Source organism: Stigmatopora argus, chromosome 13 (genome assembly GCF_051989625.1).
Source record: "Stigmatopora argus isolate UIUO_Sarg chromosome 13, RoL_Sarg_1.0, whole genome shotgun sequence".
In the NCBI taxonomy this organism is placed as follows: domain Eukaryota; kingdom Metazoa; phylum Chordata; class Actinopteri; order Syngnathiformes; family Syngnathidae; genus Stigmatopora; species Stigmatopora argus.
Window position 1 is genome coordinate 10,058,278 of NC_135399.1, and position 17,326 is coordinate 10,075,603.

General features: G+C 38.8%; 1 protein-coding gene across 2 annotated transcripts in view; it reads left to right on the forward strand.

Annotated features, from left to right (window-relative positions):
• The window catches only part of lrp1bb (low density lipoprotein receptor-related protein 1Bb), a 155,664-nt gene that overhangs the window by 54,172 nt on the left and 84,166 nt on the right, over nt 1-17,326 (forward strand). For both annotated transcript variants that reach the window (XM_077616629.1, XM_077616628.1), the window contains exons 4-12: nt 6,384-6,503; nt 7,422-7,550; nt 8,480-8,737; nt 9,951-10,113; nt 13,574-13,796; nt 14,640-14,841; nt 14,992-15,135; nt 16,747-16,983; nt 17,049-17,229. In XM_077616629.1, coding sequence (XP_077472755.1) covers nt 6,384-6,503; nt 7,422-7,550; nt 8,480-8,737; nt 9,951-10,113; nt 13,574-13,796; nt 14,640-14,841; nt 14,992-15,135; nt 16,747-16,983; nt 17,049-17,229 — 1,657 coding nt within the window. The remainder of the gene's footprint in view (nt 1-6,383; nt 6,504-7,421; nt 7,551-8,479; nt 8,738-9,950; nt 10,114-13,573; nt 13,797-14,639; nt 14,842-14,991; nt 15,136-16,746; nt 16,984-17,048; nt 17,230-17,326) is intronic.

Below are 17,326 nucleotides of genomic sequence, written 5' to 3' on the forward strand. Positions count from 1 at the left end.
CACCTCACATTTAGACAATACACTATGTCACACTGGCATTTTAACCTTAAACTGATTTAGAACCGACTTATCTTTTCCTTAGTAGTGTATTTAATTTGTCGACCTGGCATTTAGTGCATCCAATCAACTTGTTGCAGCATTTAGTGTATAGTGGCATAGAGTATATTGCTTCTTTGACTAAATCGAAGCCTCATTATATACCAAAATTACAGTTGCTAGGAGGTAAGTGTCATTATGGTAATCATTCATCATTCTGTCATCATAACATGCAATTTAAAGTTTCTTAAAGCCATGACATAACTTACTCTTTATTCTTAGGCCAATCTGTAAGAAACATTCAATAGCTACGAAATGTTTGAAAAAAATGGCAAGTTATCATTATAAAAGCCATGATTAAAAAAGTAACAGCATGGATGTGTTATGACTGAGACTTTATGATGCGAGGAAATGAGATTGTCAAACTGCATTTGGAGGAGGCTCTGTCACCTCATCTCACATTTATGCAATAGCATCTCACAAACTGAGCTTCACGACTAATTGAAATCTATTCATATGCAGTGTTAGATACATTAGCATACCGACTAAAGTTATATTATTAGTACTGACTTTTTCCTGCTAATTAATTTTTGTGTGCCCTTCATTTTGGCAACAAATCAGCAATCAGGAAAGTTTTTTGGCAATCCACCCCCACGAGATTAAAAGCTACCCATGCGTAATTCATGAAACGTGCCAGTACAATGTACTACACACCACCCACTGTAGCCTCAATGACAAAGATTCAGTAGAACTTGAGCACATTTGGGAGCCATGGTGAGCACGTAATGATAATAATATGTTGATATGGATGGCTCACCTCCAACAAAATACTCAGAAGCATTTTTGGACTGTGGGCACATCAGTTTGCACGTTTTCACCAAATATCTTCAAACATACAACTACTTCTTGTGTATAACCCAATCTCTGGACTCAATTTACAATGCATACCTTAATTGCTGTCCAGCTTTATTTTAATCAAAATGTGTTTTTTATTGGTTTATTTATTTTTTTTGTTAGGCTGCCTCCCAATTCAAAATCTGTTTTACAAGATGTTTTGTTTTCTCCCTTTGACACGCGTCTTCTTTGCATCCTCAAATGAAGTTGATTGATCTCCTCATCTGCTTGTTTCTCACTTTGAAGCTTGGCAAGATGGACCTTTGCGATTATGTAGAATTGTTTTCACACATCAATCTCCTTCACAAAGGGAACAGATGTGGCATCTAAAGGGGCCTGGGAGTAACTTGTATACATTTGCAGTCATTCAGTTCTCAGGGAGTATCATGTAGTTCAGACTTCAGAAATTGTATTCAAATAAAATCAAAAATTCACTATTTTCGAAACTCACTGCAGTATATTTTCTGTGGGAGTTATTTGTCACACATTCAATACAGTCTATATCCCCCTTTAAATAATGACTTTAATAATGGGTGCTCTGTTAGAAACAAGCCCCAAACTATCTTAATGCTTCTCTATTTATAAATGCAACTAGCAGCCCTGCAGTGGCGGTCTGTAGGCTATCAAAACTGTTGCTCATCTAATGGAATATTTACAGTACATTATCTACTGATACATTTTACAAGAGAAGCTGTAATACTCAGTTTCAAGGAATGCATTAAGTAAAACACGCTCAATTCCATCACTTCTATTTTTACAAAGTGTCTTGTTATCTCTGGAAGCATGGCACGGGCCTCATGCCAAGCTGTGCTTCGCAGTACAAACACAGGAAGATGCCCGCAATCAATATTTCATGTCTCTCGCTTTGTTCTCTCGCACTGTCAAGATATCGTCATTGGTGTCAGTGCACCCACTGATTTGAGGAAACAATCTGGTGTCATCGGATGCTATTACAGAAGATGTCCTTCCTCTGGAGTGGTTCAGATTAAAAATTGATTGTTTGCTTGAATATTTTGACACGCACAAATATTTAAGGCTCTATCAGGAACTGGCCGTGCATTCTCCAATTTTAAAGCCAAGTGTTCTTCTGGAGTTACAAGAAATATTTTGTGCCTGCATGCATGAGTTATAAGTTCTAAACCATCCGGACACAATGTCACTTCAAAGCTGACACACTTACTAAGCTTCCCAGATAACTTGCACAACCTCAATAATAAATAGTGTCCCCGCAATCCTAAAGCATCTAATTCGAAAATATTCCCCCCTCGTATATTTCTGGGAATTGCCAACTTTTTGCGCCCCAGGGAATGTTTGACCCAATTTCCACCTTGTTGAAATCAATCTTGTCGCTCCTGCCACCCCGAGGACATCAGGTCCTTGCAGTTTCAGACCAACAGAATCAGGAAAGATCCTAATTAATAGCTAGGGAAGCCACTCATTAAAGGTCCTTGAAGCCAGCTATGGGTGGGTCTCATTGGTTGCCCTCGCGTCCCATTCAGTTCTTTCATCAATAGTAGGACTTGGAAAAGGAATTGGAGTTGAGAAGTTAGTTAGTCCATGACTGTAATTAAATGGAATTCATAACTGGGCCAGATGGGGCAATCTGACTGTTACTCAGGGGTTTTCTCCCAATGATGGCACATGAACGGTGGCACGCTTTCCATTACCACAAGGCCATCTGTTTGGATGGATGTGGAGTGTCAGATTAAGGCCGGTTTGATGGATGTGTGACATTTGTTGATTTATTTTTTAGGGTAATTTGAACCACATCATTAGCATATTAGACGTGTGAATTAAAAGAATATTGCTACATACCTGCTTTTTATATTTCCCAAATAAAATAAAACCTTAGTTTGTTGTTCAGTGAGCAAAGTTATCAGCAAATTAGGGGGCAAATATAGATGAGGTCAGGTAGGGTGAACACGTAAAACATTAGTGAATAATGTACATGTATTTCCATTTGTGCAGTCAATGGATATAGTATGTAAAATTGAGTCCAATAATTTCACCAATTTTCTACCTGAATAAGTTCCTAGCACTTTCCTATTTGCACCATTTATATTAATCTAGAAACAGAAAAACCAAGCAAGTGCTTGAAAAAGAGGATTTAAAAGTCCAATTTAGTAGCCTTTAGTGCATTAGCTAGATTGCTGCATATTCAATAGATGGATTTTATTTTGCGTGATTTGCTATGTCCAAAATCACAGTGGCAGAATGTGTAGTGTATGCAGAGGTTAATTAAAAGCCCCTTGCTTTTTTTCTTATCCCTTTTTTTAAACTATAAAAATGCTACATCGTGATTGAAAGATTGTTTATCCCGTTGTTGAAATGTGATAAACAACATGTTCCCCACCTTTCGTTGTTAGCTGTGAATGGATCCCACATCCATTGTGGCCCTGGCCAGAGAAATTGGATGGCCTTATTTGCCAGGTTTGTTTCATTAGAAAACCCAACTTTGATGTATTTGGGTTGTGGAGGTTGCCAACCATAAGATTCTCTACCTATCGGTTGTGGCAGAGTGAGACTTCTGTGGTTTCTCAGTCTTTTCTCATATTGAGCAAATCAGTCAACAGAAAACAAGTTAGGTCAACAGTCAACGGAAAAGGAAAATGCAAAGGGCCAGTTCTATTCTCAGTGGCAAGTCAGCCTCGAAATTATTAGAACTCAATTTCTGATGGCAGCTTGCACAATGTAGAATGTAGCGCCCATTAAATTATAGATCATACAAATTTTCTCATCCGGATGAGGCTAATTGTTCCGAAAGGATTGTGAAAGTTCGGAATGCTGTAAATGTAATCCAGCTCTTTAAATCTGAAACCCACTATGCACTTTGAGAAAATAATGCATGCTGTGCAGGCAGTGGCTTTTCTTTGTTTATTAATCAACACGCCCTCTTTAAAAAGTTCTAAGCAATTGTCTTCTTTGTACGCGAGGGTGCCAATATTTTCTTGATGATAGTGTAAAAAATTGAATTCTCTGAAATTGCGTTTATGGTTTTAGATGTAAGCCACTTTACAGACGTGATTGCAACTTGAGGATGAGTTTCCTGGCAGATTGACTGCAGACATTTAAGACAAGGTGGAGAAAATTACTGAAGGCAGAAGTAGCAGTTTGTTGGTGATTATAGAACACAGCCTGTCTCATTTCTGTGAGAAATAACTCACTTGGGTACAACAAGGCAGGGAACTTCTACTCCCTGTAAAGTTTGCAACTTTTGTACTTTGTCTTCCTGATATTTATTATTTATTTTCTTTTATTATTGCTATTGCAGTCCAGATTTTAAACAAAATTCTGCCAGTTGACTTGCACAGACACATACTTTCATTGTGAAGGTCACAGGACAACTTATTCTCCTTTCTGGACTTGACCAGCATGGGGTTGAAATTGAAAGAAAGATCAATGCCTACTTCAATACACCTTGGATAATTCCTTTCTTTACAGGCATGTATATATATTTCTTTATAGTGCGCACGGCTGCACTTTATAAAATCTTGAAAGAATGTTTCAACATCAATTGGAACTGAGCTGAATGTTCTTTCCTCCCTGTTAAAATATGCTCTCAGTAGTAAATTGCATTTATATTAAATTAAACTTTTGCTTTTATCACTAGGATACAGGCATAACAAACACATCATCTGTCAGCCAAGTACTCAAAATGAGATAGAACAGAGTTGGAGGCTATCGACGAGGAAAGGCTACATGTAATTCCTGATTTGAATATATCTCATTCCTGTGTCAGAATATATGAACTTAATATATTCTCTCCGTTGAAGACAAACAGAAAGTTGGTCTTTCCACACTCATAATACCTCCTTTAAATTCTAGTTTGATATTCAATAAATGTCACTTAGATATTTTGCTGCTGTTTGTTTTACCACATCTCAACTCTAATACGCGTGTCTAATAATCATTCCAAGGGTACATTTTGACCTCAACTGACAATGATGTTCGTGCATTCAAAAAAGATACTTTTAATAAGCGAACTGAACATGCCTTGGCGTGAGTCCTGATGTTTATTTAATATACTGGTCTAGGATGGACACAAGTGTAGTAAATAAAAACACGCTGACTAAGACTGTCAAGACAGCAGGAATATCGGAGGCTGCCAACAAATCGCTGTGTGACCTTTGCTGCACAGCGGTACACAGCAATGTCTTTTCTTAAGCCATTAACACAAAATCTTCAACCCTGAAATAGAAAAGATAACTAACTGCCACAATGTGAGCTAGGTTTGTGGATTGAATTGTTTGTGGTTGTACACTACTTAAGGTCTAAAGCCTAATAAATAAATAATTAATTGTTTATTAATCAAATAAACCATTGTTATTTTATATTTTATCTGTGACTGTACATTAAATAATGCTCAAGAATTGCTGATCAATATTAAAATGATTCAGGGCTTTGTTCTAAGGGTTTTGCCTACATCTGTCCCATTTATTCACTGTGGCAGTGTTTGCTCTATTTCTTTTCTGTCTGCCAAATAGAGTCAAACATCAGCGCTCATCTCAACGTGCAAAATACAGAAATGGTCTTGGTGCTTCCTGCCGAGTCAAGAGTGGACATAAAATAATTACTGTTCATTGTCATGCTTCTGATATTCTGCTGGCTTAAACACTTGGGTCATAGTTTCACTGATCTCTGCACAAGGACAGTAATGTAATACTAACAGTCATAATTAAAGCCATGCTGTTAGCACCCCAATGAAATAGACTCACACAGATCCTATTGAAATTGTACAAAAAACTAAGTCATTTATTTAACGTTGGTGTTCGCTTTAAAAAAAAGCATCACAAGGATACAAGAGCCAGCAGAGGGCATATGCCTCAATAGAAGAGAGTTCGTGGACGAGTTCCAATTGGTTTTATCATGGAATACAAAAATGAAAGAAGATCACAATACCGGCAGTGTTTGTGTTGTTCGAATTTCCTGCACAACACATATTAACCATTTTCCGATCATATGATTGAATTTCTTGGATTTTTGTTCAACTCGCACTGGTCGCCACAATAAAGAATTTAAGATTTCAAGAGTCAGTAGTATTCTTGCTAATAGCAAAATGAAATTACTAACTGTTTTTGGGCCTTTTGGGGGGTTTATTCTCCAAAGAAAAGGACTATGGCTTGTGGCTCAATGAATTTCCATGTAGCATATTCAGTATATTACATTCATACGTAATAGGCGCCTTCAAGGGTCCAATCATATTTAATTTAGTAACAGAAGATGACCATAACCTGCATAACTAACTGCACATGAAATGCTCAGAGCCGATTCTGCAGTATTACCGTGGCGACACCTGAGGAGATAAGCCGAAAGTTCACTACCACCACCAACTGTGTTTTAGAAGACTTACAAGAAACATGAGCTACTATTAGCATGTATTTATTTTTTTAAGTGGTCTTTGAAAGCTAAAGGTTGAGTCACCACATTTTAATTAACTGCTCTCTCTCCTGCAGAGCTTTTGTCAGCCTGCCACGAGCTCCGCTGTCGCTACGGCTGCGTCATGACAAGAAATGGCACCTTCTGTTTCTGTGCTGACGGTTTTGAAGTTGGAGAGGACGGCACGAGCTGCAGAGGTAAGATTCTGAAATGCCTTTCTCCTGCTTGCCCAAGCCTTTCTCCCCATTTGCCCTCGATCAAACCTTCCCTGAGGTGAAATAGCGTGAGGTGGATGGTATGCAAGACCATCTGTCTGTAGGCAGGGGCCTCCACTCACAGCGTATCACAGCCCCAGCACACAACATAAGGCGGACTATTTAGGTGTGTGTCTTACTGTGGCTTTGTTTGCTCATCGTAAAATGTGCCACAAGCCAGCTTTCTGCCAAAGGAGATATCAATTCAATGCCAAAAGGTGCCTCCGGAGTTGTTTCTTGCTTGCACTTACTTTATGATAACACAACGCCATGCCACTGAATAGCAGCAATGGAGGGAATATTACGCTGTGCCGGACACTCGGTCCTTGGCTTTTCTCGAAATAATGTGTTTTCATGAATGAAAGAAAATTCACTCTTGACTGTTGGAGGTGTTACCATTATAAGAAGAGGGGTCAGATATATGGAACAGAATTGACCACATCAGAGGGAAAACTGCAGTTCGTTGGAACAGAGAAGGCCGACTTAGATAGTTTAGACAAGAAGGCTGGGTTTTGTGCAACAATTCCTGCTACTCCACACACAGAGCTGGGGCCCCGAGGTGGAGAGATTATCATAAATTTACTTTATAACAGCTGTGAATGATATTTCACCGTGAAATGATCACCAGTCAACCAGGGGCTGACACCAGAGACACACATTCAGACTTAAAATAAACAACATCAGTACCGACAGAATGAACAAAGCCACCCACTTGCACCACTGTCTAATGACCAGATCATTGCACTGTCCCGAACAAGGTTTTTTTTTTTGGTCCGGCAAGTGAGGCCCCGATTAAGTATGCTTTATGTATTTGGGTCATTTTAGAGCATACTTAGTAACTCTTTTTTTCTACCCCTGAAGATCATGATGAATGTGCCCAGTATGCCTCATGTAGCCAAACCTGCATGAACACCTACGGGTCATTCAGTTGCGGCTGCGCGGAAGGATATATACTGCAGCCTGACAAGAGGTCGTGTAAAGCCAAACAAGGTCAGTTTGCATCAGGAAATGGCACGTTCATTATCATATATATGTTCCTTCTCTGTTAATTACTTGGGTTTCACTTAATCTGAGCACTATTATCGCATATTGCCTGGTTCCCAGGTTGTTGGAGCAAGATGAATGTGGTTTGGCAGTGACTGCATCAATCACCCACGTGGGAATTGAGTAGATGTGGTCAGGGCAGGATAATTATAAAATTAATGAGCACGAGGGAAGTGGGAACAGTCTACAGAGTTTAATGCTGAGACAATGCCCACCGTAACCCTGATTTATGTTAATGCCAGATTGTAGTAGCTAATATACCCAAATGAATTAAAAGGCCCACTTACAAGTATAACAGCCCAAGTGGATGTTCTACTTAGCTGGCTGGTCTTCAATAAGAAAAAAAATGAAACTGTATTCATGCAGCACATATTTTTGTTGAAGATACATTTATTGATTGTATTTATTGCTGTCTCAATGACAAAATTTATGTGTTGAAATAACTTGAGGCACAATATAGACCTAGCAGTGGGAGAACGCCGCTGTTGTTGCTTTAAATCACTTTGACTGGTGTCCCATCAGCAATAAACCGAATATGATTACCACTATATTTAAGTGAACCCAATTTTGGCTACATTACTATTAATTTAATGTGAACTTCAGCAACTCTTGGCATTTTCTTTTAAGACAGTCTGTCTGTTTCCCATGTAATTATTTGAATTGATTAGGTTATACTTTTGATCCATTATTACATGACATCGTAATCCGTCTGATGAGATGCAATGCAATTGTTTTACTTTTATCACTGTCAATGTGATTGTCATTGATAAATTTCCGCCGATAGGGCTAAGCCCTCCTTGACATTTAAACGGATGAACAAATAAATTTTGATATATTATATAATGTAGCATTTTTTTTCTCTCTATCTATACCAGATCCTGGCGACAGACCTCCCATGCTTCTCATGGGTGGGTCAGATCGTATTGTCATCACCCATCTAAACGGAACGGGCTTTCTGCCCCTGAGGTCTCTGAGTGCAAATGGAAGTCTGGCATTGGATTTCCAGCACAACCAGGAGAAAATCTGCTGGGTTCTGTCGAAAGAGTCCTCTGGGCAACTTCGATGTGCTGAAATGAGGAATCTACGCAGACTCACACGGGAAAAGGAAATAACAACGCAAAAAAACTTGCACAGTATGTTTTTTTGTTTTATTTTTTTGTCTCCACACTTGGTTGAGTGCATAAAATATCTCACCTTAAAACATATCCTTCAGTTTGTCAGATTACGAAGGTTTAGGAATGCCATCACACTGTTCTAAATTATTGTACAGGTAGAGTTATTGAATCTGTTCTTGACAAACGGTGAAGGCAAAACAGATGAAAACCAACCCCTAAAGGAGATGTTCTACTATAAACAGGACAAGTCTATCCAGAGTGGAAATCCGCATCCACAAATGTTTGATTCGGAAGATGTTTTGGAAAATGTGATAAAACGTTGAACCGTGTTGCTTCAGGTTGTTGAGAATTGTAATCTTCCGCTTGAAGCCTTTGAACTACCTGAAAGAAGGCAATTTTGCAATGCTGCTGCAATGTCACTTGGTGAAGCAGGAGCAAGAGAGTGATGCTGACAAAAAAGGCAAAGCCAAAGCTGTCCAATGGTGATAGCCTCACGTCTGTCCAAATGATACCTGGAACCAATTTAGAAGAAAAGAAGTGCGTAGTCATGAATGAATAAAAAAAGGTATAAATTACAGAACTAGACAAATGTCCTGCCCTAATGGATTAACAAATCAGGACATAGTGGAGATGTCTGTACTTATATTTTAAACACATATACGGCATTATACTATCAGTTTTTTATTTTTATTTTTATTTTTAAATCTAACTACTTACATTTGCTATTCAAATGCTGGACTTCAAGTCAGTCATGATATTTTGTTTTAAATATCAAACAAAAAAAGGAAGAATATAATTCACTTCCTCATGACACTACAAGAGAACTATTTCTTAATGCACAAATCCCGTTTTAATTATGTATGTGATTTCTCTTGAAGATACGTGTCCACCCTGTTTTACTGACCTCAGACAGTTTCCACTGTAAATATAATTTGAGAAATACGGTTGTCCTGTCAGGAATGTAATTGTGCGGCGATAGCCGCCATCCTCATCCTGATATTGCCTTCTCTTACAATTGTCTCCCTGAGGAAACATTTCTTAACCGAGAGCACTGTGGGCCATGCAACTATCAGCACTTTGAGAGCAACCACTCAGCTCTTTAAATGCTTTCTAAATTCAGAATATAACCATTCTGCATGCGTTATGTGTGAAAGGGGACGTTTTAGTGACATTAGATGGCGTGACATAGCACGGGAAGCTGTTTGTTTCAGCTATTTTGCACTCATTACAGATGCTGAGCACATGGCTATCGACTGGCTGACGGGCAACTTCTATTTTGTTGACCGGGTCACCAACAAGATATTTGTGTGCGACCAGAGTGGCAACACTTGTGTGACTCTCCTGCAGCTAGACCTACTGAATCCCAAAGGAATAGCGCTGGATCCTCTCACAGGGTGAGTGTTCCACTGCCTGTGTAATAATGTGTCTGAGAAAAGACCGCAACCTCATTTATCATCACACGTCACATTGGTTTATGAAAGAAATTAAAACCATAAAAGAAAATAATTACAGTCCTTGATCAGGCAAAAGACTTTGAGTGAGTTGCAATGAAGGGATTTTCAAGCATTCTTTTTTAATGCTGCTTTCACAATGTACCACAATTAATATGGTTAAGTACATCTCGAACAACTTGCCATCCAATTGCATGGCACATATAGGAAAACAGTTCACACTTAAATTGATCTATGGATGAACAGCATAACAGGTTCAACTAATTTATTGTGTATGATTTGAGGAGGCGGAAAGAAAAACATGAGGAAAACATGGTGTGTTTAATTTGGGAATTTTTGGAATGTTTTTGTCTAGCGAAATTCGATTAAATCTTTTTGATGCATGTTTTTGGTTCATTTTACAAAGAAAATTACAATCCATTGCAGCTCAGCAAAGTCCAATATATCAAATTTGGTAAAGTACCTTCTGATGTGATAAATGTGCAGCTATAAATAAGGTAGACATCCTATTTTCCTTCATTTGAATATTTGTTCAAATGACAAATATTGGCACCAATCATTGGCAGTAATGCTGCCTGCTTCCTGTGGTTGAAGTGGGACACCTGCCAGTGTTAGGAAGCCTTTTTGTGGTTTGTGGGTTGCTGATCACTTATTAGTCAGTTCAACCTCCTCAGATTTGAGTGTGTTCACTCTGGGCTTTCGCTACACTGGCCATCTTTGAACATGACATGATTTGGGATTGATTCACGTCCGAGCTGCCGGCTGCTACGGAGACTCCGACCTCATTCTTTCAGTCAGCTTTAGCTCGTTACCCTGAGTGAATCCCGGACCCTACTTCATCGAGTAAATTGAGAGCTTCCCTCTTGCATGTATTGACTATGTCCTTGTTTCTAACAGCTGAGGTTGGTAGACACTTCATGGAAATGAACCTACTGCTGAATTTAAAGTAAAATAAAGACAGTGTCAACTTTGACAAGATCGACCCTGACGCAAGAAAACAAAACTGTTGTTAAAGGACTCCTGAAAGGGTACATTTCTGTGGAGGAATTACAGTGCAATAACCAGTGATCAACTGATAAAACGTACTAATTTCACCAATTCATAGGATGTCCTCGCTTTATGATTTAAAAAAAAAAAGCCTTGACATTTCCCTTTTGTTTTTTCTTTCTCAAAGGGGCCTTTGAATTTACTATCCTTGACGATAATTAGACAGTGCAAAGCTTTATTTGTGTGTCTAATTGTATTTCTCAAGAAGTCGGAATGAAGGAGTAGATGTTGCTCTAATGTAAATTTCAAGTTTTAAGACTGCCAATATGTTTAAGACATATGTTATACTTTTTAGATTGAGACTATTATTACAATTCATGAGAGGTTTCTAATACAAACGGCGGGATTTCACAACACAGCATTACTTCCCATGTGAGCCAAAGTGAGGCCAGCATGACAAGTTTAGCCAGCGTGGAGTATGGCAATGATAGTGGATCTCCCACTGTCATGACCACACACAGAAAGGGCCAGATTTAATACAGCATACCGCATACCTTAAATTATTCTGCAATTGTTAACCAGGCCAAATGATCCTGAACTGAAAGAGAATCCACAAGATGTTTCAGTTGTGTTGCGTGTGAAATGGAATGATTTTGTCTTTTGGAATTGATTTCAACAGCCCACTCACAGCATTAACTGTGCTTAGTGATTTGGTTCCTTTGTGCATTCTGATCTCATGGCCTGAGCTCTCCTGCAGCACCCTTTTTTTAAATTTCCGACATTTACAGTTGAGGAAATGGAAAATGTTTGCTGTTATTTTTTACGCTTAAAGTATTTAAGATATCCCATGTTTATTCTTGCGGGGATTTAAGAATGCCTGAAAAGCACTGTCTTTTTTCAATTCATTGTCAATGTCTTTAGGATTCCCTTTTGTTTGTCTTTTGATTGTTTTTTGTTCATCCTGTATATATATATATATATATATATATATATATATATATATATATATATATATATATATATATATATATATATATATATATATATATATATATCAGTGTCGTTGTGGTCTTGAGTACACAATAAATACAAATCAAAATTTAACAACGGATTATAAACTTTAGCCTTACATGTATCTTAATCGGTGAAATGTAGTTCTGTCTCGAAAGCTCATTTAATAGATCATCTATAGTTAGCCTGATTCATGTTGTGTATCATTGCCATAATTTCTCATGTGGGCTGTGTTAAGTCTGTTTTAACTATATCCATTGGAGTCTGCATCACAACGCATCCATCAATTTGCATGGAATCTACTTAGGAAAACAATTGCTTGTGAAAGACAGACACATTAATAGTGCTACTTTACAAACCGAAAACAAATATCCACCTGTTCTGTTTGAGTTAACCAACTGTGAGATGCTTAATCCTGTAGGTGATTTGTTCTTTTGAATGGGATGGGCTGTCATGTTATCTTCCACACAACCCATCAACCTAAATTAGCGCTCTGATAATATTTATGCAATTCCATTGTCTATTTCCATTCCTTCATTTTCTGTCTCTGCCATATATTATGGTTTTTTTTAATAATGAAAGAAGGCAATTTTGCATTTTCACAGAGCTTAATCTAACTTATTTAGCAAGGGTTATATTGCGTTTTTCTCTAGCGGCTACATTTTAGATGGCAAACCACTGGGACTTGTCATCTAGACACGCTCATCTAATGAACGTTGTACAATATGTTCAAGCTGTATAATTGCTCTTTGGGTTTTCTGCCCTCGAATTTACAACATCATGAAGTTTCTTTAGTGACATTGTGTTCATATTTCACGCATTGCATCTATTATGTACAGTAAAAGGCCAAGTGGTCTTGTTTTATGGTCTTTGTTGAGCTTATAAAAAAAATCTCTTGTGCCATTTGAAAGAAGGTTGCAGATATGACCATGAACATAAAACTGACATTTGTATCGATGAAAAGAAATCTCAAGTGGAGTTCTCAAAGTTTTTTTTGACAGCTTGTATTGAATATGTTTGCTGTTGTCTCCATTTGGTTAGTGGGAAGGTAGCTGTTAAAGTGTCAGCCAGCAGTTGTTAGTATCGCTAGGCTTTACAAAAGAACCGTAAAAGAAGTAACAGGTTTGTATACAATAATTGATTTTGCTAAGATTAGTCTCATAAATATTCATTGCGTCCTTGATTCTTTTGTTACTTCCTTAATCTGTCAATACTGTGCTGACCATTTCTGCTCTTCCATGTTTCCTTGATTGAGGATTGTTTGAAACTTTTTCTAAATTGCTAAAAAAAGCGATTTTAGTTCATTCTCTATAATTTCTTATGTTGTATTTACAAAATGTTTGAAGCGTGTCAAACAGGATTGAAGCAGTTTTTCCTTTTTTTGAATATGTTCTTTTATTTGCAGAATGATGTTCTTCACAGACTACGGAAATGTTGCCAAGGTGGAGCGCTGTAACATGGATGGCACCAACAGAACCCGTCTGGTGGATTATAAAATTGAGCAGCCCACAGCTGTGGCATTGGATGTGGTCAAAAGGCTAGTGTATTGGGCAGATGCCTACCTGGATTACATAGATGTTGTGGACTACCAAGGCAAAAACCGACACAACATCATCCAAGGAAGCCAAGTGAGTCACTGTTTTCCTTTTCCTCTTTTTTTAAAATCAAAATAAGAGAGGTGCTGCATCCTCTTTTTGCTCAGAGCATAATTCACTTCACACAATGACAGAAAAGGTCAGCTCACGATAGCCCCGTTGATGAATAGGATACAAGTGTGGCAAATCTTTCACATTAGCTCTTCAGATGACTTTTAGCAGGGAAGAAGCCTATTCATTAAAGTATTATTGCAGCCTAATGGATCTACATATTCAGGAAAGGAAGATCTGTATTTTATGGGCAGGATTATGCTTTTTACATACCTGCTTCTAGGCCAAGGCAGTTACACAGTCAGGAATAGGCTAATATAAGTCTTTTTTTATTAGTACATTGCTGCCAAATTGCTTCCTGCACAGTAGAACACTATAAATTGAACTAACGAATTCACTACATGACAAAGTGGATGTACCTGATTTTCAACATCAACAATATACATGGACCCATTTGATACTGCCGAGAGGTGGAACAGTTGTTTTACTTATTTATTCACACTCATGTTTCACTGTGCCCTCGATGTCACGTTTCATCCCCTTGAGTTTAACTCTACTTCTGTGAACATAGCACGGCTAGTCATGTCGCTTTTCATGGGTGTCAGCCTGGTAAATGTAGCATGGATGCTGATGGATCAGTCTAGTGTCAGCCCCCCTCAAGCTGTTCAGCTTCTCGGTCCAGTCCATGGCCTGTCAGATGTGCACTCGGGCCCTGCCTTTACTACCCACCTTCACCATCTGCATCCATTAAGCCAACTAAGACATATATTTAGCTTTAAGGTAAGCACTGAAAAGCGTTCATTAAATATTTTTTGTTTTTTTCAGGTGTCAAAGATTTATGCATTAGCTGTGTTTGAGAACTACATCTATGCCACCCAGTATACCCAGTCTGACGCTTTAAAAGGAATGCTCAGTGTGATGCTGCTACAAATCCACCGGTTCAATGTCACGGCAGAGTTCAAGTCAGTTGCAAGTATGGGGAATGCGCCCGAGCTCCGTGTTTACCACAAACTCACTCAACCCAAAGGTGAGGAGACGTTAGAGATGCTGATAATGCTAAAATTTGCAATTAATGAATACCAATCGTTAATCCTCGGTGCATAACGGTGAATTTGACAATTGTGAGCATTCCTCCAATAATGCTTTATTTTCTTACTATGACTGATTTTCTCCACAGTTAAGTCTCATGCATGTGAGATGAATTCCTACGGGAAAATGGGTGGATGCTCGCATATTTGTCTTCTGAGTGGCAGTTACAAGTCCAGAACATGTCATTGCCGTGTTGGCTATATCCTTGGTTTTGATGGCCAGTCCTGCAAAAGTAAGTTTGTCTTAGTAATAAATTATTCATTCAATCATTCATTTTCCATTCCATGTCCTCGCGAGAGTTGCAGGGCCATTGGAGCCTATCCCACATAATTACGAGGCAATGGGCAGGATACACGCTGAACGGGTTGCCAGCCAATCACAGAGCAGGAGAAAAATAATCTTTACAGACATAATAATGATAAAATGGAGAACAATAGGATGGAGAGGTGTCTGTTACATAGCATATTAACAGAATATGCAGCCTAAATCACACATCATAGCATCTTGACCACATTCATGATCTCTCACCAAATCACCAACAAAAAAAGCTAAAAAAATCATGAATGTATTCATCTTCACTATCACTGCTGAGCAATTCTGCCAAGTCTGTAAGTAAAGCGCTCGTCAACGGTGCTCTCGGCTAACAGTGTGGATAAAGAAAACATCACAAAAGGCAAGCCACTAACCAATAAACAAGTGTGACTTATAGTCTGAAAAATGTGTTATATTCTTTCAACCTTTTTTTCTGATAAAGCTCTGTCAGGAACAAAGCTAATTGGAAGCGCTCGTAATGAATGTCTGAAAAGGACAACATAAGGTCATAATAGAGCAGACGGTGCATTAATCTGCCATAGACTGACATTGATTAAGAAGGCTGCTGATGGACACAGATCATTTCAAAAGCGATTTAAAGCTATCATCACATGCCATTTTGATTGATTATTGCCATATGAGCTTTTAACTTTGTCGGCATTTGTTGACTGGGCTGATCAATTCAGGAAGATTGTGTGGTTGACATTTAAAGCAATAGAACGAATCTACGTCAGGTTGGAAGAGGGGTCGACCGAGTTAATTTAGGGGTAGCACAACGTCACAAGATTTGGTTTGACATATTTGATTCATTTTCCCTATTACAGATGATCTGACGGTAGAAGATCTTTTGTTTTGCCAGCTTGCATTCTCTCTTCCCAAGCATAATGAGATTGTGCTGCTAAATGCTAGTTCTTCTTACAGTGGTCGCACTCACGTTTGATATCTGGGTCTCTTGCAAGGTTTAATTGTCTCCCGGGTAGTCAGTCTCTCCCGCACAACATGATAAATTGAATTGAAGCATGTGTGGTCCTCATTCCCAGAATTCTAGTCTCCTGGGTTGAGACTGAGAGCAAGGAGAGGTCCGCTTCTCTCTCTGCAAGCCCGCTTTTATGCCTCCTCTTGCCTCTCTCCAGAGAATCGGAAATAGTTTGAGAACGTAGAGCCCCCTTTGCAGGCAGCGGGCCACAAAGGAGCTCCGTCAGCTCTCGAGTCTTCTTCCTTTGTCCCTTTATGCAGACGTTGTATTATTTTAGATAAAAGACATTGTTCACAGCCAAGGTAAGTATTTACAATTGTCTGGTCTGTCTTGGTGTTTCTTTTTCGTATTGCCAGGCAACCTTTTCAGCTCCAGGATGGTTGAGATAAGAAAGAATAGCCATTGGCAATGGTCATTGACTCTATTAAAGTAAATGGGTAGATCCGGAGAACAACACGCCTGATGAATGAGCTTAATGTTAGGATCAGCACTGACAAATCGCAGCAATTAAATGCTAAAACCAGTATAAATGGTCTCTTATTTCTTTCCTTTCAGAGCCCCAAAACAATCTCTTCCTGCTCTACGGAAAGGGACGTCCCGGGGTCATCCAAGGGTTGGATATGAACGTTAAGTCTAGTGATGAACATATGGTGCCAATTGAGGACCTGGTCAACCCTCGCGCTATCGACTACCATGCAGCATCAGGACAAATTTACTTTGCTGACACCACCAGTTTTCTAATTGGAAGGCAAAACATCGATGGAAGCAAAAGGGAAACAATACTTAACGATGGTATGTCCGATTTTTAGTCATTTTTATATCTTTTGAAACTACACCACATTATTGTTCTGCCTTAGAACTGGACAACGTGGAAGGAATCTCTGTGGACTGGATTGGCAATAACCTGTACTGGACCAATGATGGGTACAGGAAGACAATAAGCGTTGCCAGGTTACAGAGTGCATCACAGACCAGGAAAACACTTTTGGAAGGGAACATGTCACACCCACGGGCCATCATAGTAGACCCTCTAAACAGGTAAAGAAATTGCTTTTGTCAGATAATGCTTCCTCTCAAATTCAAGTCTTTTTTTGTTTACCCAAGATGTAAATGCAACACGCTCACTTAGTTTGGG